Here is a 20,475-nt window from a genome sequence, read left to right on the forward strand (position 1 = left end):
TTTTGAAGACCAGACCCAAAATGTTACCTCCTCCAGGAAGACTTCCCTGTGACCCCCCTCTACCATGTTTCCACAGGTCTTGTCACAAATAGTGTTTGGTGGTAATTATCTCAATCTATACCTAGCTCCACCCTTGATTCTGAGCTCTCTGAGGACAAGGATGGTATTTGTTTTGTTGAGTATGTTTATACTTTTTGTATGGAAAAATACCCCCCAAAATTCAAAATTACCCATAATCCTACCACTTCTTTTTGATGTAATGGAAAGGACAAAGAATCTCCCTTCTCCTGCCTGTCCTGACAAGCCTAACCTCCAGTGACAACCACTTTTAAGAGGTTTATTGTCTTTCCCTGATCTGCATGTGCATGTACACACACACAATTTAATAATTCTTACTATAAAAAATAATAATTCTTACTATACTTCTTGGTCCACAATTTCCATTTTCACCAAACAATCAATCTTGAGTATCTTTCCATGTTAGTGCATATGGTTCTACCTTATTCTCTTTTTATTGTGTGTGTGTATATATATATATATAACATAAAATTTGCCATCTTAACCATGTTTAAGTATACAATTTAGTAACATTAATTACATTCAAAGTATTGTGCAACCATCATTAACTTTCAAAACTTTTCATCACCCCAGACAGGACCTCTGTGCCCATTAAGCAATAACTCCTTGTTTTCTACCCTACAACCCCTGGTAACCTCTAATCACCTTTCTGTCTCAATGAATGCTGCATTCTTTTCTAATGTCTGAATATTATTCCACAGAAAGAGACATCATCTTTTTTTTTTTAAGATTTTTATTTATTTATTTGACAGAGAGAAATCACAAGTAGACAGAGAAGCAGGCAGAGAGAGAGAGAGGGAAGCAGGCTCCCTCTCAACGCGGAACTCGATCCCAGGACTCTGGGATCACGACCCGATCTGAAGGCAGCAGCTTAACCCACTGAGCCACCCAGGTGCCCCGAGACATCATCTTTTATTTAACCATTGTCGACTAATGGACATTACATTCAGGGTGTTCCCAATTGTTTGATAATACAAACAATGCTGAAAAAAAAATCCTCGTGCACAATACATGAGGGAATATTTTGTTAGAAGAAAGTCCCAGGAGTGGCTGCTGGAATATAGGGTGTGTGCATTTACAAGTCTAATAGATACCTACCAGCTTTTGCATCAAGTATCTTTAACATGAAGATTCCTGACTCCTATCCTTAGTTATTCTGGTTTAATAAAGATGAATTAGGGCCCAGCAACCTGAGTTGTTATAAATGTCCTATCTGACCATTATGATGTGAAGCCATGCAATGATGAACATGATTGTAGGGCCCCAGCATCCATCCCTGGGCTGCCTGCAGAGAGGGGGTGTCCTCCCAGGGGCAACATCATAAACTCCAGCACCCCTCCCCACATCCCGCTGCCACCATGCCAAGGCTGTCCCAGTGAGTCATCAGACACAGCATGCTGGCCCCCATGATGCCAAAGCATCCAAGGGAAGCTTGACTGATGGACAGCCCCTCTCCCAACTTGGAAGTCCTGAGTCACACTGGTTTACCAGGCAGCTCCCCACTCAGGAATCGGTTAGCTTTGCCCTTGTGGGAGGCAAACTCACTGCTCCTTCACATCAAGACCTATCAGGGAAAAGGCTGCTTTATCCCTCCCACCCACAGGGGAAATTATGACTCAGCCAGCAGGAGTGGTGGGTGGAGGACAGAGAACCACGGAGGGGAAAGAGAAAAGAGACAGAGACAAGGCTGAGTTCCAGGAGGAAGATGAAAAGGTGAGGGAAAACTGTAGAGAGGCAGAGGAAGCAGAGGGAAAAGAGGCAGAGAGAAAGAAGCCCCAAGTCAGAGGGAGACACAGAGTGGAGGCTGGAGGGAGAAGGAGCAAACAAAAGGAAGGAGAGATGGAAAAGGAAGGGAAAGCGAGAAAAAGGAGAAGCAGGAGAAAGAAAAGAGAACGTGGAGCAGAAGAGGGGTGGTGTGTGAGCTCTTTAACTGGTATTTCCAACCAACCCAGAAAAAAAATCAGTGCTTCTGCTCTGGATCCCAGGAAGCCACGGGCAGTGGAGGGGACCTACCTGAGGGTCAGGCCCTACCTGCAAAGCCACTCGCATGCTTAGCTTTGGGGTCTGCGGGGTTGACTCTGAACTTGGGGCAAAACGGTGTGTGCCTGGATGGTAGGCACAGCCTCCCTAATCAGTTGGCAACAGATCCTCAAAAAGTGCATATTCCTTGCCCAGTTCTTAGATGTAAAGGATGCTTGTTGCAGTGCTATTTATAGTAAAGGAGAAAAAAAGAAAGAAGGAAGAGATGAAATGTGGCTTGATAGATTTAGGATACATTCATACAACACAAAGGCATGTGGTCATTACAGATGTGGGTCCTGCACAGCCCTTGGGGGATATCCTCACGATCCTGGATAGAAAAAAAGGGGGGGGGCATTTGTGTTCAAATCAATCATTAGAATGGTATGCTTCAAATCTTACTGGTGGATATGTGTGTGATGGGGGCGGCATAACTCCTGCCCCAACTCAGAGAACGTTGACAGCCTTCTAGGAAGTTCCCTTGCTGTTTAAGGAGCTGGAACTTGTCACCAGAAGCTCAGGCTGACACTCCTGCTGGGTTAAGCTGCAGGAAGTTCTGCTCCCACCCCTTACTAGATGTGCACAGTATCCCCTTCTTTGGATTAAGGTGTCCTGGGGCAGTATGAGAAGGTGGGCACCAGCTGGAGTGCACACACTGGGGCAGACAGCCAGTGAATGGGGAGCTGGATGGGGTGCAGATCATTCCTTTCCAGGAACCTAAGTGCAGAGGTCCTGAGTACAAGGCATGGGAGGTGCTCTTCTTAGCGACAGCAAGCAGTAGCAAACTAGCCCCCTCTGGGCTAGAGGCTGCTGGCATGCCCTAAAAAAGGGATCAGGGAGGAGTAGGAGGGTATCCAAGCTCTCACTCAGACTGTACCAGAGAGAGGCCTTCAGGGCTTCACGAGCTCTCAGGATGGGGGCAGGGGGTGTCTGCTCACCAGAATCAGGGACCCCAGGACTCAGGAGGTCCCAAGACTTGGGCCACTGCCATTATTACTTCATCTGTGTTACCCTGTCTCTGCTGGGCAGGCTTCTGTCAGAAACTCTGAGATGAGAAGGGTCTCTGGATGAGTTTGTGGGAGTATTGAGGGAGTATTGGGGAACCGTGGGGCAGGAGAGGGTAGCAATGATCTTTTTAAAAATAAGCTTTTTATTGACGTATAACTTATCCACAGAGGAATGCACGCAAGTAATTTTCATAGAAAGTAAACACACCTGTGTAACCATTTCCAGCTCAAGACAAAAAAACCCCACAACAACAACCATGGCTCCGCATCTCAGAAGTCTCCCCTACCTCCATTTGGGTAGCAATGATTGTAAAGAGGGAATCTCCCAGGGCAGGGGAGAAAAGGAAGAAGGAAGGAAAAGACACCGCCTGGGCTGCTGTGTGGTCCTGCAGACTCAGCAGGAGAGGTCCCTGCTTTGTTTGCTTTTGTTTGCACCAGCTAGTGAACTGGCCCTTATGCAGATCTCAGGGACACGCCACACACTCATGGTCCAGAACCCGCCCTCAGGAATTTGGCAAGCAGATGATTAGCCAAGGGCAGCCCTGCAGAGAAAAGCAAAGTACAGGGTGTTTGCAGAGAGTTACAGACCTGATAGGGCCGGGCTGAGCGCAGCAGGCAACCGGGAGTGGATGGTTTGCTGGCTGGATTGGCAGGCTGTGTGCCCAAGAGGGTCAGGGAGTGGCTGGTCCCAGGGAAGTGGCCAAAGCGGACGCTGTTTGCTCCCTGAAGTTTGTTTGTCCAGGAATGATTCACATGAATTCCAAGGATCAGTCCCTCCTCTTCGCCCATTGTGAGCACCTGAGTAGGGCACAGAGCTGTGACACCAGGGAAACCTGCATTTGAACCCCGGCTCTAAGCTGCATGGCTTTGGGAAGGTCGCACGTCCTCTGTGACCTCAGGATCCTCACCAGCGAAACAGGACAATAACATGTACTTCCTCAGATTGTTAGGAGAAAATGAGACCGTCCATGACTGCATTGGGCAAGCGCTTCATAAATGTTGGCTCCTTTCCTTTGCCCCTTTTTCGTTTAGCAAATAAGCCTTTGGGACCTAGCGTGAAACAGGCAACTGTGCCAGGCAGGGGAGGAGGGTGGTGAGCAGGACGGATATGGAAACTGGCTGCTTCGTGGAGCTTAGAATCCAACGAGTGGGACACACATTAAATAAATAAACAAACAAGTACTTGGTCATGAGGGAAAAGCACAGGGCGCTATGAAGAAGGATCTCAGAGGGCACCTGCTGGCTCAGTCCGATGAGAAACCAACTCTTGGATTTCAGCTCAGGTTGTGATCTCAGGGCGGTGAGATGGACCATAGTGTGGGGGCACTCAGCGCAGTCTGCTTGTCCCTCTTCCTCTCACCTCCCCACACCTCAAATAAATAAGTAAATAAATAAAATCTTAAAAAAAAAGAGTGATCTCGATGGTGGCTTCCACTGAGTGGTCAAATGGAGTGGTCCCAAACGGCCTCTTGAGGAAGGTGACATTTAAGCTGAGACGTACAGGGTGAGAATGAAGGCCGCGTTTTGGAAATTGGTATCCTGAGGGGTTAAAAGGCACAGGGTTAGATCCAGATGGATGTGGGTTCCAAATCCGGGGTCCCCTGCTACTCAGCTGTGAGACGCTGGGTGAGTCCCTTTCCCATCTGGGGCCTCTGTTTTGTCTTCTGTAAGGTATGGCTAAAAGTGCCTGGTTCACAGACTTGTGAGGACCAACCCAGTCGTGGAGAGGTGTCCTGCATGGAGCCTGGTGCATGGTGGACTCCCAGTAAAATCAGTCCCCTTCCTGTCCCAGCTCACGTGTAACCGTCACGTGACGGCACAGCAACAGTACAGGCACGCGGGAGCGCACGTGTGGGCACACGCATGCACACACACACACACACTCAAGAACACTCAGAGGCAGGACACATATGAGCTCCCTGGAGGTGCATATTTGAGGTGAGTTTAATAGCGGCTGTCTTTATAAAGGAGGAGTGGTTCATCCCCCTAGGGCTGTTAGCAGGAGGGAGCCTGCAGAGTGGGAGGGAGGCGGCAGTTACCAGAACCCCAGGGACTAGCTGTGTGGTCTGGGCGCTTGAGGAGCTGGGACCTTCAGACCGGAGCCCCTGGCTTTCAGGCACTGGATGGGGAGGGGACTGAGGGAGGAAGGACTCTGACCTTGGCCTCCTCTTACCTTCTGATGTCCCGCTAGGCCTCCCGCGGGACGAACACGCATGGGATCCAGAGGGATGAGAGCCTATGGATGTGAACCCTGAAGATCAGCATCCAGAGTGCAGACCAAGGAAGGATGAGGTAAATCTGGAGAAACAAATGGCAGAGATAGAGCACGGGATCCAGACATTAACATCAAGACGTTGACATTTGCACACGTTAACATCAAGGGCAGGACTTAAACCCAGGTCACATGATCTGCCCTCTATAGGACTTGTTTTTGTTGTTGTTGTTGTTGTTGTTGTTTTAAGTTTTACTTTATTTACATGTTTAAGTGATCTCTACACTCAGTGTAAGGCTTGAACTCATGCATGTTCCTCCTACTAAGCCAGCTGGACTCCCCATGGACTTGTTTTTAAACAACAGGGTATTTCAGTCGATTAAGTGTCCAATTTTTGGTCTCACCTCAGGTCTTGATCTTGGGGCCATGAGTTCAAGCCCCACGTTGGGCTTCATGCTGGGTGTAGAGCCTATTTAAAATAAAGTTTAATTTAATTTAAAAAAGAAAAAAGAAAAACAAGAAACACCTCTAGAGAATGTTTGGAAGGAAGAAAGGATGGAAGAAAGGAGAAAGGGGGGAAAGCGGACAGACATCTACACAGTAAGAAATTAAGACAGTATGAAAGAATATACAATGAAAAGTAGTTTTCCACCCATGGCAGATTCCTAGTCTTCTCCTGAGAGGGAAGGATGACCATGTCTCCTGTATATCCTTTTGGAAATTATCAATGCAAATGCAGGAGTGCATGTATCTACAAGGTCTGCCTCATTTTTTGTAGCGGATGTAGAGTATTCTAGAATGTGGATGTATTCTAATTTATTCAACTAGTCCCCAAGTGATGGACATTTAGGCTGTTTCTATTCTAGGTTTTTGCTTCTTTAAACAGTGCTGCAGTGAACATCTTTGCACACACACTTCGCACACACGCATCTTTCAACACCTGTGCTCTAGAGGCTGCTCCAAAGAGTGGAAGTGGCACCCCCATGGCTTTAAGGGGTTCATCCCGACATCACTTTCACTAGAAAGAAGCAAGACTCATACTGTTGAAAGGGACCTTAACCATGGTCAAGCCTCACCAACGACTTCACCATTATATGAATGAGGAAACTGAGGCCCCAGGTCTGACGGGAGGCTGGTGGGAGATTTGGACTGGACCCCCATGTGTTCTCACATGGGCTGTGGGGGCAAGAGGGTGTGGTTGAGAGTTGGGCAGTGCTGTCTCTGGGCCCTGGCCTGCAGGACAAGGAGTGGCAAACACCATGGGCTCTAAAATCAGACTTCTGGATTTGATCCCGGCTTAGAGAAATAGCCTTTCTAAATTAAGATTTTCTCTCTTGGAAAATCGGGATCATGTTACTCTTCCTTTAGTCTTCCCCACAGGGTTGCAGTGAGATAAAAGAAACAATGCCTACAGAACAGAGGTTTCCTTATATTACCGACTCCCCACTCTGGGCATCTTGGTTCCTGCTCCTTGCATGGGGCATCTTTTGGGTTAAAAGCCCATGAGTTGTTGAACTCCGGGCACACTTGGCCTCGAGCCATGCTCTGTGTCCCTGCAGTCAAGGCCAAGCTGAGCAAATTCTAACCTCTACCCAGAAGCTCTGGCTGCCGCCTCCCTCCAGAGAGGAGCTTGCTGGGTCTGGGCCAGGTCAGAGGGGAGGGGAAACCCAGCCAACCTTCCTCCCTATACAGATCTCCAGGAGTAGGCGCCTGTGCCTGCCCCATGCTTGGCACTGCCTGTACATTGCCTCCTGGACTCCTCCCGGAAAACCCGTAGGGGCATCACAACTCCCATTTTTGAGGTGAAGAATGTGAGGTTCCCAGAGTTAAAGAGATCTGCTTCTAAGTAAAGAATTCCTTGGACAGAGTTGGAGGGCTTCCCAGGGAGATGGGAGCACATGTCGATTGATTATGAAGTTGGCTCTTGGAGGCACTACTTTTGGGGTTTATGAGTAGCCTTTCCCTCAAGAGGCTGTCTCAGCCAAAGGTGATCAAAAAGGGACACTCCCTCTTCTTTCCTGCTGGATCTCCTTTTTCCGGTCCCTCCCCTAACTTAGCATCTCCCTCCGGCCTCAGGGCCTCAGGGCCCTGGGTGCTCTTCCCTACCCACCCTCCTGCCCCTTCCCCTTCAGACCTCACCCCCGAAGGCTTCACTGCCCTGGGTCCCATGAAGAAGTCCACCATGATCTGTGTGCTCTCATGATTCTATGCTCTTTACTCTCAGAGATCTGTTCACCTGTGTAATCCGATACTTACGTGTGTGGTTATTGATCAGTCCGGCTGACAGTGCGCTCCCTGCTCTTGGCTCTTGTCCTCTGGTTCACTACTCTCTTCCCAGGGCCTGGCACTGTGATCGACACATGGTAGGCCCTCGGGTCTCTATGTCCTTCCTCTCTAAAAGGGAATAACACTACCTGCTACCAGTGCTGTTCTGGAAGATTAAATGGGACAAAGCTCTCCAAGGTGCCTGGCCCAGAGTCAGGCCAGCTGGGCCCAGCCCTGGACCATTCTCTAAGGATTTGAATCTTTCTCAAGCCGGTGGGAAGCAAAGAGAAGGGAAGAGGGTCCTTGTGGGTTGGCAGGGGTCTCCCCTGCGGTGGGTCCCACAAAGGGAGCCTTGTGTGGGACCAGTGGCAGGCTGCCTTGGGGGACAGCTGGGCCCAGGGCTGCCAGGCCTGGGCTGTGCTGGGCTGGGCACTTGGCCACAGACAACCGTCTAAGGACCCTTTCATCTGAGTCCCAGCTGCCACTTGGCTGGCTGGCTCAAAGCCCAGCTGCCTGGAGAGGAGAGGGGCTGGCAGCTTTGTCTCAGGAAGAACAAAGAGTGGGAGGAGTGGGAGGAGGGCAGAGGGAAGCAGTGCTTGCTCTTGGAGTGGGGCCAAAGGGAAACAAGATCCAGTCATAGGCAACACCAAGGGGCTGTTTGAATTCTTTTGTTGCCATAGCATCAAACAAGACAGGATTGCAAAGAGCATCTCAGGCCACATCCCAACACCCACCACATTAGAGTGGAGAATTAAGGGCCAGAGGGGGGCAGAGACTTGCCTAAGGTGACACTCAAATGGCAGAGCCAGAACTAGAACCCTGGTCTCTTGTCGCCCTAGGCTGAAGGATTCTGAAAGAGCTGCTGCATCCCTGGGAGCCTCAGGGCCCTCACACATGAAGGGGGCGGGGGCTCGGAGGTAAAGTGGAGGGGCCGATTTCTATTTTGAATGGAGGGTCACATGTCCCCCTGGATATAAAAAGAAGATGAGGTCCGTTTGAGTTGGGCCTCATGAATTGTTTTGCAGAGAGAATGAGCTACAGGGAAAGGCATTCCGAATGGCGGAAACAAAGGCAGGAAGGCAAGGGAGAGCAGGCTCTGTTTCTGGGCAGCTGTGGCTGGGGAAGAAACAGGAAATGAAGTTAAAATCTCAGGCTGCTTGGTCATGTTAGAGGCACCCCTTGTCCCTCCGAGTGTCCAGCCCTCCTTTCTGGGGTAATGACCCTTCAGAACTCAGTGTCCCCATGGACTCATCCTGGCTCATGAGGCTGATCAGCCTGCTGGGACGAGATGGACTAGGCAAGGGTAAGTGGGCACGGGGGCTGTGCGGAGCCTGTGGTCGGCTCTCCACCCAGACAAGGTGGGCAGCGAAGCCTGCCTTGAGGAGATCACAGCAGCCTCCCCATGCTCGGTCCCATCTGCAGAGTCATAGTGTTCAAGGTACACACTCTACCCAGGATCTTAGCTCCCTTGTGCTGTTATACCCCAAACATAAACGGTGTGGCTTACAAACAACAAGCATTCTTTTTCACAGCTCTGGAGGTTAGGAAGTGCAAAATCATGCTGCTGGTAGATTTGGTGTCTGCTGAGAGCCCGCTTCCTGGTTCATAGATGGCCCTCTTCTCATGGTGTCCTCCTACAGCAGAAGGAAGGAGCTAGCAAACTGTCTGGGGGTCTTTTCTTTATAAAAGCACAAATCCCATGCTTGAGGGCTCCGGCCTCATGACCTATTCACTTCCCAAAAGTCCCACTTCCTCATACCATTATATTGGGCTCTAGGTTTCAACATACGAATTTTGGGGGAGCATGAACCAAATTGCTTGTTCAAACTGTATCAACCTGACATAAAGCAAATCTTTATAGTCCCGGAAAGAGAATTTTTGGTGAGAAAGACATGGAGTCAGCTTGACTCTGCCAGTTACTAGCTGTTCACTTTAAGCTGTTCACTTAACCTCTCTGAGCCATAGTTCCCTCATCTGTGGAATAATTCTAACTGCTTGGATGGATTTATACATGTTTCTATGGTCAGTGTAGGTACTCAGCACATGATTATTGCCTGTCCGGTTCCCTCCTTCATCTGGCACAGCTGACCCCTCTGCTGGGAAGAGTGTCACAGAGTCCTCTCTCAACAAACCTCTCCCTCCTTCAAGACCCAGCTTCCATGAAGACTTCCCAGATCTCCCAAATAGAAAAGCTGACTTCTTCCAGGAATGCCTTGTGCTTGTCTTATGTTGTCTTATCTTTTTTCTTCATTTTTCTCTTTTATCCTTTTTCATGCTCACTGCAACTAATGACATAATGCAACGATTAATAAAAAAAAAATCAGTAGGGACGCCTGGGTGGTTCAGTGGGTTAAAGCCTCTGCCTTCGGCTCAGGTCACGATCCCAGAATCCTGGGATCGAGCCCCACATCGGGCTGGGCTCTCTGCTTGGCGGTGGGCCTGCTTCCCACCCCCCGTCTCTGCCTGCCTCTCTGCCTACTTGTGATCGCTGTCAAATAAATAAATAAAATCTTTAAAAAGAATAAATAATCTCCCCTGTCCATTTCTTTCTTTCATTTTTTTAAAATTAAGATTTGTTTATTTATTTGAGAGAGAGGGAGAGAGCTTGCCTGGAGGCATGCATAGGTGGGGGAGGGTCAATGGGCAAGGGAAAAAGAGGATCTCAAGCAGACTCCCTCCTGAGCACAGAGCCTGACGTGGGGGTTGATAACAGGACCATTAGGGTCCCTGAGCCAAAATCCAGAGTCAGATGCTTAACCGACTGAGCTACCCAGGGGCCCCTCCCTTGTCAATTTCTACCACCACCTCACTGATGAACCGATGATAACATCCAGTGAGCATTATTCTACACCCTTCCCATTATGCTGACATATAAATTTATCTAAGAAGAGGTTTCTTGTGTTTGTTTTTACACAAATAGATTCCCACTGTATACACTGCTCTGATGTTTATTTTTAATCACTTAATAAATCATGGGTGAATGAATATAAATCTTCCATTCTCTCTCTCTCTCTCTCTTTTTTTTTTTTTTTGTAGCGAATAAAATCCTTTGTATCCAGGGGCGCCTGGGAGGCTCAGTTGGTTGAGTGACCAACTCTTGGGTTGTGGGATCAAGCCCCATATTGTGCTCTGTGCTTACCAGGGAGTCTATTTGAAGATTCTTTCCCTCTGCCTCTCCCCCTACTTGCATGCACTCTCTCTCTAATAAATAAATCTTAAAAAAAAAAAAAAGTTGTATCCAGATGTAATTTCCACTGTATAGATTCTATCAGATAACTAAGGATTTGTTTGTTTGTTTCGGACTTTTTTATTAAGTTTTTTATTTTAATTCCTGTATACTTAACATACAGTGTTATAATAGTTTCAGGTGTACCATATAGTGATTGAACAATTCTATACATTACTCAGTGCTCATCATAAATGTACCCTTTAATTCCCATCATCTATGTTACCCATTATCCCACCCACCTCCCCTCTGGTAACCATCGGTTTGTTCTTTATAGTTAAGATTCTGCTTTTTTATTTCTCTCTCTCGTTTTCCTTTACTCATTTGTTTTCTTTCTTAAATTCCACATATGAGTGAGATTATATGGTATTTGTCTTTCTCTCACTGACTTGTTTCACTTAGCATTACACTCTCCAGCTCTATCCATGTCTTTGCAAACGGCAAGATTTCATTTTTTTTATGACTGAACAATATTCCGTTGTACACCACATCTTCTTTTCCATTCATCCATAGATGGACATTTGGGCTGTTTCCATAATCTGGATAGTGTAAATAATGCTGCAATAAACATAGAGGTTCATGTATCCCTTTGAATTAGTGTTTTATATTTTGGGTACCCATTAGTGCAATTACTGGATCATAGGGTAGTTCTATGTTTAGCTCTTTTTTCAAAAAAATATTTTTATTTTTAACCCACTGAGCCACCTGGGCACCCCCCAAAAATATTTTATTTTTAAGTAATCTCCACACCTAATATGGGGCTCCAACTCACAACCCTCAGATCAAGAGTTACATGCTCTACTGACTGAGTTAGCGAGGAGCCCCCTATATTTAACTTTTTAGAGTACCTCCATACTCTTCCAGATTGGCTGCACCAGTTTGCATTCCCACCAATGGTGCAGGAGGGTTTCTTTTTCTCCACATCCTCGTCAACACTTGTTGTTTCTTGTGTTGTTGATTTTATTTATTTTTTTTTTTAAAGATTTTATTTATTTATTTATTTGACAGAGAGAAATCACAAGTAGACGGAGAGGCAGGCAGAGAGAGAGAGGGAAGCAGGCTCCCTGCTGAGCAGAGAGCCCGATGCGGGACTCGATCCCAGGACCCTGAGATCATGACCTGAGCCGAAGGCAGCGGCTTAACCCACTGAGCCACCCAGGCGCCCAGTGTGTTGTTGATTTTAGCCATTCCAACAGATGTGAGGTTATATCTTGTGGTTTTGATTTGCATTTCCCTGATGGTAAGTGATGATGAACAACATCTTCTTATGTGTCTGTTGGCCATCTGAATGTCTTCTTTGGGGAAATGTCTGTTCATGTTGTCTGTCCACTTTTTAATTGTTTATTAAATTTAATTATTTAATTGTTATTTGTTTTTTGGAGGTATTGAGTTGTATCAGCTTTTTAAAATTTTTTATTTTTTATTAATATATAATGTATTATTAGCCCCAGGGATACAGGTCTGTGAATCATCAGCTTTACACACTTCACAGCACTCACCATAGCACATACCTTCCCCAATGTCCATAACCCAACAACCCTCTCCTTCCCCCCCTCCTCCTGGGAACCCTCAGTTTGTTTTGTGAGATTAAGAATCTCTTATGGTTTGTCTCCCTCCCAATCCTATCTTGTTTCATGTATTCCTTTCCTACCCCCCAAAGACCCCATGTTGCCTCTCAACTTCCTCATATCAGGGAGATCATATGATAATTGTCTCTCTCTGATTGACCTATTTCGCTCAGCATAATACCCTCTAAGTTGTCGTCGCAAATGGCAAGATTTTATTTCTTTTGATGGCTGCCTAGTATTTCATTGTATATATATATACACACCACATCTTCTGTGTCCATTCATCTGTTGATGGACATCTAGGTTCTTTCCATAGTTTGGATATTGTGGACATTGCTGCTATAAACATTCGGGTGCACGTGCCCCTTTGGATAACTACATTTGTATCTTTAGGGTAAATACCCAGTAGTGCGATTGCTGGGTCGTAGGGTAGCTCTATTTTCAAGTTGTATCAGTTTTTATGTATTTTGGATACTAACCCTTTATTGGATATGTCATATCTTCTCTCATTCAGTAGCTTGTCTTTTAGTTTTTTTGTTGATTGTTTCCTTTCCTGTTCAGCTTTTAATTTTGATGTAGTCCCAATAGTTCATTTTTGCTTTTGTATCCCTTGCCTCAGGAGACATATCTAGAAAAATGTTGTGACATCTGCTGTCACAGAAAATAGTATCTGTGCTCTCTTCAAGGATGTGTACAGTTTTAGGTCTCTATTTTGGTCTTGGATCCATTTTGAGTTTTTGTTTATGGTGTAAGAAAGTGATCCATTTTCACTTTTTTGCATGTGGCTGTCCAGTTTTCCCGACACCATTTGTTGAAGAGACTGTTTCCCATTGCATATTCTTTCCTCTTTTGTTTAAGATTAATTGGTCATACAATTATAGGTTTATTTTGGGGCTTTCTATTCTGTTCCAAGATCTGCCTTATTCCTTTTCATAGTTGCATAGTATTCCAAGGCATCAACAAATAAAAAATCATGGTTTATTTAATGGTACCTCTAAGTTTCTTATTTTTGTCATCACAAACAAAACAGTGATAAACATATTTGTTCATATCCTTTCAGAGCAGTGATTTCTTTTTTTTCCTCTTTTTTTTTTTTTTTTAACAGTGATTGTATTTCAATTGGTAAGATTCTCAAAAGTGGGACTATTGGATCAAATGGTACCTGCATTATTTTATTTTAGTAGATATGACCATATTATTTTCTTAAATGATCACAGCAGTTCACACTCCAATATGCAAAGTTGGAGGTGCTGTTTTCCTGTATCCTTACCACCTCTAGCATATTGTTATTCTTCTCAACATTTGCCAAAATGATGGAATGAAAACAGCACAGTATTGCTCCTTGGATTGCATTTTCTCAGCCCCTGCTCAATTACAGTAACCTCAGTTCAGTTATTTTATTTTTCATTTCTGGAAGGTCTATTTGGCTTTTTTTCAAATCTGCCTGGTAATTTTTGATCATATCTTCTTGGTCTTTGTTCCTGTTCTACATAACCCTTATATTTATTTAAGCACATTAAACACTTATTTTATATTCTGTATCCAGTAATCTCAATATCTGAGTTGCTTGTGGATCTGCTGACTCTTGCTCATGGTATCTCGTTTCCTTTTGTATTTCAGGATTTCATATTGTGAGCTTGCATTTACTGGACTGTGTAGGTTCTTTCAAGTTTGGTGTGACTGGACTTTCCTCCAGGAAGGGTTTTCATTTTCTTTGTCAGGCATCTGAGGAAACTACCAACCTAGGTCCATTTATTTTATTTTATTTTAAGATTTTATTTATTTATTTGACAGATAGAGATCACAAGTAGGCTGAGAGGCAAGCAGAGAGAGAGAGAGAGGAGGAAGCAGGCTCCCCACTGAGCAGCAGGCCCACCGCCAAGCAGAGAGCCCAGCCCGATGTGGGGCTCGATCCCAGGACCTTGGGATCATGACCGGAGCCAAAGGCAGAGGCTTTAACCCACTGAGCCACCCCGGTGCCCCACCTAGGTCCATTTAAATTAAATTCCTAGCTGATGTTGCTGTTTCTTTTCTTTTCTTTCTTTTTTTTTTTTTAAGATTTTTATTTATTTATTTGACAGAGACAGATCACAAGTAGGCAGAGAGGCAGGCAGAGAGAGAGAGAGAGAGAGAGAGGAGGAAGCAGGCTCCCTGCTGAGCAGAGAGCCCCATGTGGGGCTTGATCCCAGGACCCTGAGATCATGACCTGAGCCGAAGGCAGCGGCTTAACCCACTGAGCTACCCAGGCGCCCAATGTTGCTGTTTCTGATCATTTAAGAAAGTGAATATTTGGGGTGCCTGGATGGCTCAGTCAGTTGAGTGTCTGCCTTTGGCTCAGGTCATGATCTCACAGTCCTGGGACTGAGCCCCATGTTAGGCTCTTTGCTCAGTGGGGAGTCTGCTCCTCCCTCCCCCATCATGCCTTCTCTCCCTATCTTTCTCTTTCTCAAATAAATGAATAAAATCTTAAAAAAAAATAAAGTGAATATTTGGGTCCCAGATCCATTTAAGCTCTAGCCTATAGTCAGACCTTTTCAGGAAGATTTTTCTCCACCCAGAACCAAGGAATAAGACAAGCACAGCATTCCCCTTTGAGTGGAGGATTGTTTTATAATTTACCTTTTTGTAGTCCTTGATCCAATGTCCTATGCTGTGAGTGGCCCAGACTTTGTCTCCTACTTTCTCTCTCTCTCTTTTTTTTGGGGGGGTTGCGTTATGTGCTTCACAAATACTGCATTTTTTACAAACTGAAGTTTTGTGGCAACCCTATGTCAAGCAAGTCTATCAGCACCATTTTTCTTTCTTCCTTCCTTCCTTTTTTTTTTCCCAAAAAGATCACCAAACCCCGGGGATCATGACCCCAGCTGAAAGCAGACTCCCAACTGACTGAACCGCTCAGGTGCCTCCCAGATTTTCCTTGTTTTAATGACGCCAACAGTTTTGAGGATTATTAGTCAGGTATATTGAGGAAAGTCATTCTATTGGAATCTGTTAGATGTTTTTCTCATGATTAGATTGGGATTATGGGTTTTGGGTAGAAGATCACAGAAGTAAAGTGCCATTTTCATCACATCGTTCCAAAGGTATTTACTATCATCTTGATGTTGACCTTGATTACCTGGCTGAGGTAGGGTTTGTCAAGTTTTTGTTTCTGTTCCACCCCCCCCTTCCTTTCCATGCTCTCCTCTTTGGAAGAAAGTCACTATGCATGACCATACTTTAGGAGTGAGGAATTATGCTCCCCCTCTTAGGGTTATGTTTTAACAAGCAAAATAACCCACACGACAGGTATCTTAGCTCTTTGCATCAATGGTCATGCCTTGAGCTTTTAGCAGCTGATCTTAAGTGGAAACATATTCTGCACTGGCCACCCTCTCTCTTGGAGCCTCACTTTCCTCATTTGTGAAGTTAGGGTTATTGATCCTTCGCCCCTAGAACTGTAGAGAGTAGAAAGTCTCCTGCTGTCAGTGTCAATTCCCTCTGCCTCCGGCTTTTGGCTATCTGGGAGCCCCCTCCCAGAGAGGGTCAGTGATGACCTAAGGTCTTACAGCATGCTTGGCAGAGCCAAAGTCAACCCCGGGCTCTAACCACACCCTGGGTCCACTTTGCCCCACCCGGGGGCGTGGAGCAAAGGTGTACTTCCGCCAGCCAGCCGTAGGTACCTCACACGTGGCGAGTCTGGGTGCCCAGCCACCTGCAGGACCAGAATGATGAGTCTGAGCTCGGGATCCCGCTCTCTGCGGTCCAACCAGGCCTCCCCCTCCACTGGCCCGTCAGGGGTGAGTGCGCAGCCGCGAGGGCGGCTCAGTCCTTGCTCTTCTGCCTTCTTTCACTCTTTTCAGTGTCCGTAAGTCCCTTCCTCAGGGTCTGAGTCCCCTAGCTTCTGGCGCGCCCCTGGCTGGGTGCTCTCCTCCCCTAGCTAGTTCTGGCTTTGATCTCTCCTTCTGCCCGTTCCCTGCCTGGCTCGGTCCAGCCTCTCCTCCTTGCCCTCTTTTCTGCCTGGCCGCTTTTATCTCTCCTTCTCTGTTCAGTCTTTGTGTCAGCTGTTTTCTTTGTGTCTCCCCTCAGTCCCTGGGCTTGTCCTAGTCCACCGCTCTTCCGCTGCCCCTCCTCCTCCCGTGTATGAGAGCAGAAGACCCGACGGAAGGCTTCGGGGCTCTCATTCCCTCACCCACCACACCTAGGCTGCCCCTGCCCTTTGGCAGGGTCCTGAGTCGCCTGCCTGCCTTCCCCCTCCCAGGGCTTGGTTGAGGGGAGTTTGCGGGGAGGATCCGGAAAAGACCCAATGCGCTCCAGGAGCAGAACATTCTAATCTCTCCTGGGGTGAGTGCCCTCCGGAAGACTCGTAGGAAAACAGAGCAGATCCAGCAGGGGGAGACGGTGGCTCTTTCCCCTAGGGCAGTGATAAATGTCATTGTCACCTGCTCCGTGGCAGGGCCGCCCTAGGGGCTCAGTATATGTCAGAACGAATTACTGAGCAAGAGAGGGAGCCAGCAGGGAGCGTGATGCCAGGTAGGGACAGACGGGCTTTTATCAGAATACCAGGCGCTCCTGTAATCAGTGCATCAGGTAAACTCCAGCTTAATACATGGACATTTACGTAGCATCCTGGTGTGCTGGGCCCTGCAGTAGGTATTGGTAATACAGAGAGGAATTGGGGATAGTCATCCCTTAGGGATCTCATGGTCTAGCGGGGGATACGGATGAACAAATGGAATTACAGGGCCCTGTAGAATCACAAGGAGACAACCCATCTAGAAAGATTTCTGGAGGAATTAACTTGAAGGATGAGTGGCCTAAGCAAAGCAAGTGTGGGCAGCAAATGAGTCAAGTCCTGTAGGCATGGGGGACCAGCCTGCTCTGGATGGGTGGGGGCAGAGTGTATCTGGTAGTTGATTTTGCCAGGGCTGCAAAGGGCCTTGTAAACCTTATTAAAGGGTTTAGAGTTTATCTGGAAGGGGATGCAAAGTGCCCAAAGTGTTTAAAGCAGGGTGTGAGCAGATCAGATTTCCACTTCAGAAGAATGACTCTGGCTTCAAAGCAAAGATTGGATTGGGGAAGGGGCATGGGGCCATGGAATTGACCAGAACTGAGAATCACCAGGACTTGATTCTGACAGCAGCCAAACAATACAGCCTGCGGGCCTGCCTTGAGAAAAATAAATGAGAACCTGTGACTTCCTCTTTCTCCCCTAAGCCTCAGGGCCCCTTGGCAGGCTGTTCGGTTAACCCTGAGTTGGCTCTGTGAAGCGGGCAGTTAAACGCAAAGCAGTTTGGCTGCTGTCAGAAAGCATCCTCTTGGTCTCCCTTCTCTACTCTAACCCGCAGAACTGTCCACCCCCAGCTGTTGCCATGGCAACTTAGCTCTTTCCCCACCCCCACCCCCCAGCTGTTTGGCTGCCCCTGGCTCTCTTTATTCCAGTACTTTAACCTTAGAGGTAGAGCCCACACTCAAGTTGAGAATGAAGTCACACCTAAATGAGAACCCAGGGCATGTCTAAACCCTGTCACTACTCCTGGCTCTGCAGTGACTTGTGGCTGAATCTCCAGGATGGAAATGCAGCCTTCCCTCTGACGCCACCCTCATCTTTTCTGTGGTTGCAGTCATCACACTTGCTTGGAAACCCTCCTTGACAACCTCCAGCACACACCAATCCACACGGAGAGCCTTTGAGTCTCCCCTCTGGGCGCCTGCACATTTAAGCCCTCTGTTTCCCTCTTTCCTCTGTGAGCTCCGTGAGAGCAGGGGGCAGGGACCGTGTCCTCTTCCTCTGCTCAAGAGGAGGCTTGAATGTAATAGGCCCTCTATGTTTTTTGGAATGAATGAGTAACTAAGGGAATGAAGAGTGGAGGTTTTAAAGGTTGAAAACTGGCTGATGTAATGACCAAGAGGACATGCTTCGGGGTAATGTGGCCCCGAGTTTAAGTTCTGACATCATCACTTAATAGCTGGTTGCTTTTAGGCAATTTACTTCAGCTCCTTAATCCTCCATTTCTTCGTCTGTAAAATGAGGATTTAATTCATTCTTCATAGGATTGCTGTGAGGATTGAATTAGAGGTTGAATGTAAAGTGCTCTGGACAGTTACTAGACTAGGAGGAAAGAGACTGTCCCACTTGCTCCTCAGTGTTCCAGTACCTGGCACACGCGTATTTTATGGATGGAGAGAGTCCATTTTTATTTATTTATTTATTAAGATTTTATTTATTTATTTGACAGAGATCACAAGTAAGCCTAGAGGCAGGCAGAGAGAGAGAGAGAGAGAGGGAAGCAGGCTCCCCACTGAGCAGAAAGCACGATGTGGGGCTCAATCCCAGGACCCTGGGATCATAACCCAAGCCGAAAACAGAGGCTTTAACCCACTGACCCACCCAGGCGCCCAGAGTGAGTCAATTTTAGATAACAAAAGTTATTCAGGAAGTTGGTTTATAAGGCTAACAACTAGTGTATCACCTCACATGTAATAATCTTCTGTTATTTTTGTTAGGTCTGCTGGCAGCACTCAGTGTTCCCCAAATGCAACCTGACTCTCAGTCCGTTCTCATGTCTCCCTCGCACTGGCCTGTGGGCATCTCCAGGTGGGCACCATGTGGGTCTTCACCACATCCTTAGTGCTCAGCTCAAGGTGCGGCATAGAGAAGAGGCCTCTAAAAATTCTGCAGGCCAGCTAAACCTAACTTCCATTGGTACCACACTATACAGTTTATGAGGCAGTTTTATACCCATTGTTTCTGTTACTGACCTTTTCAGCACCAAGGATATTCCTGTTATTCAATAGCCACCAGGACCGTATTTTGAAAGATGTCTATCATGCAAATATCCCCAACTCTCACCACAGATTATGGACACACAGTAAGTACCCAAGAAATGCCCAAATGCTTCCCAAATGAACACACCTATGGCTTCTTAGCCTCTCTGAAATCGGAATACTCCCCCCTCCCCTTAACTATATCTTAGATCTGAGCTTCCAGCCTTGGGAACTTCTGACTTCACAACAGCTCCATATTTCCATTTTATAAATGAAGAAATAGGCATAGGGAGGGGAAAAGCTCTGCCAAAGGCCACAGGTTTTGCAAGTGTTGTCACTGGGACTTGCTTCCATAGCAGCCTCCTGGACTAATATTCTATAATATTCTATGGATGAAAATAAGCCATAAGCTCCCTAGAGGTGACACTACCATTCCACTCTGCCTTCTTGTGCCCTCAGGGATCTCCTGTCCTAGAGCTTAACGTGGGAGGCGAATTGTACACCACCACCGTGGGCACCCTGAGAAAGCTCCCGGGTTCAAAGCTGGCAGAGATGTTCTCCAGCTCCGCTAAGGCCTACACGGATGCAGAGGGCCGCTTCTTCATCGATCGCCCCGGCACCTATTTCGGACCCATCCTGGACTACCTGCGCAGCGACCGGCTGCCCACACACCACATTCCGGAGGTGTACCGCGAGGCGCAGTTTTATGAAATCAAGCCTCTGGTCAAGCTCTTGGAGGACACGCCGCAGATCTTCGGTGAGCAGGTGGCCCGGAGGCAGTTCTTGCTGCGGGTGCCGGGCTACAGCGAGAACCTGGAGCTCATGGTGCGCCTGGCGCGCGCCGAGGCGGTGGCGGCTCGCAGTTCCGCGGTGCTGGTGTGCGCGGTGCGCACTGAAGAAGACGCGGTGCTCTGCGCTGATGCCCTGCGGGTTCTGGAGGCCGAAAAGAGGTCGGTGGTTAAGTTCGGCCCCTGGAAGGCGGCCCCACAGGTCAAGGACCTCCTCGACTGCGTGAAGATGGACATTACGGCCCAGGGGTACCAGGTACACTATGAACAGTTCTCGGAGAGGACGTTACGGACCAAGCACTTGGGTTACTTTTACACATTCGTCTTCACCTGGTGGTGATCCCCTGGGGAGCGGGGTGGGGGGAACACAGTTTATTTCAGGTTCTGGTGCGACTTATGAAATTAAAAGTTGCCTTCAAGGGCGCCTGGGTGGCTCAGTGGGTTAAGCCGCTGCCTTCGGCTCAGGTCATGATCTCAGGGTCCCGGGATCGAGTCCCGCATCGGGCTCTCTGCTCAGCAGGGAGCCTGCTTCCTCCTCTCTCTCTCTGCTTGCTTGTGATCTCTC

The 20,475-nt window shown here is 47.4% G+C and overlaps 1 protein-coding gene and 1 long non-coding RNA gene across 6 annotated transcripts; one reads left to right on the forward strand and one right to left on the reverse strand.

Annotated features, from left to right (window-relative positions):
- Window positions 1-834: 834 nt before the first annotated feature.
- LOC131840302 (uncharacterized) lies at window positions 835-8,071 on the reverse strand. Of its 2 annotated transcripts, XR_009357315.1 has the most exons (5): window positions 7,573-8,071; window positions 5,721-5,785; window positions 5,278-5,402; window positions 3,693-3,902; window positions 835-2,284 (listed from the first exon to the last, which is right to left on the reverse strand). It is a non-coding gene; the product is annotated as an uncharacterized LOC131840302 (long non-coding RNA). The 2 variants fall into 2 exon arrangements; XR_009357312.1 differs by lacking the exon at window positions 5,721-5,785 and having other exon boundaries at window positions 7,573-8,070.
- Window positions 5,296-20,475, forward strand: KCTD14 (potassium channel tetramerization domain containing 14). 4 transcript variants are annotated; one of them, XR_009357310.1, is made up of 3 exons: window positions 14,637-16,154; window positions 18,862-18,952; window positions 19,582-19,718. XR_009357310.1 is itself a non-coding variant. In XM_059188042.1 (2 exons), the coding sequence occupies exons 1-2, from the start codon at window positions 5,343-5,345 to the stop codon at window positions 20,248-20,250; spliced, it is 723 nt and encodes a 240-aa protein (XP_059044025.1). In that variant the 5' UTR covers window positions 5,296-5,342; the 3' UTR covers window positions 20,251-20,475. The 4 variants fall into 4 exon arrangements, 3 of the variants coding, with proteins under 3 accessions (XP_059044025.1, XP_059044018.1, XP_059044034.1); XM_059188042.1 differs by lacking the exons at window positions 14,637-16,154; window positions 18,862-18,952 and adding an exon at window positions 5,296-5,396 and having other exon boundaries at window positions 19,582-20,475; XM_059188035.1 differs by lacking the exon at window positions 18,862-18,952 and having other exon boundaries at window positions 15,990-16,154; window positions 19,582-20,474.

The sequence above is a fragment of the Mustela lutreola genome, chromosome 1 (assembly GCF_030435805.1).
Source record: "Mustela lutreola isolate mMusLut2 chromosome 1, mMusLut2.pri, whole genome shotgun sequence".
NCBI classification, from domain to species: domain Eukaryota; kingdom Metazoa; phylum Chordata; class Mammalia; order Carnivora; family Mustelidae; genus Mustela; species Mustela lutreola.

Coding starts and splice junctions, on each gene's coding strand:
- KCTD14 (XM_059188035.1), top strand. CDS start 16,083: ATGATGAGTCTGAGCTCGGGATCCCGCTCTCTGCGGTCCAACCAGGCC. Junction 16,155..19,581: donor CCTCCACTGGCCCGTCAGGG/GTGAGTGCGCAG, acceptor TTGTGCCCTCAG/GGATCTCCTGTCCTAGAGCT.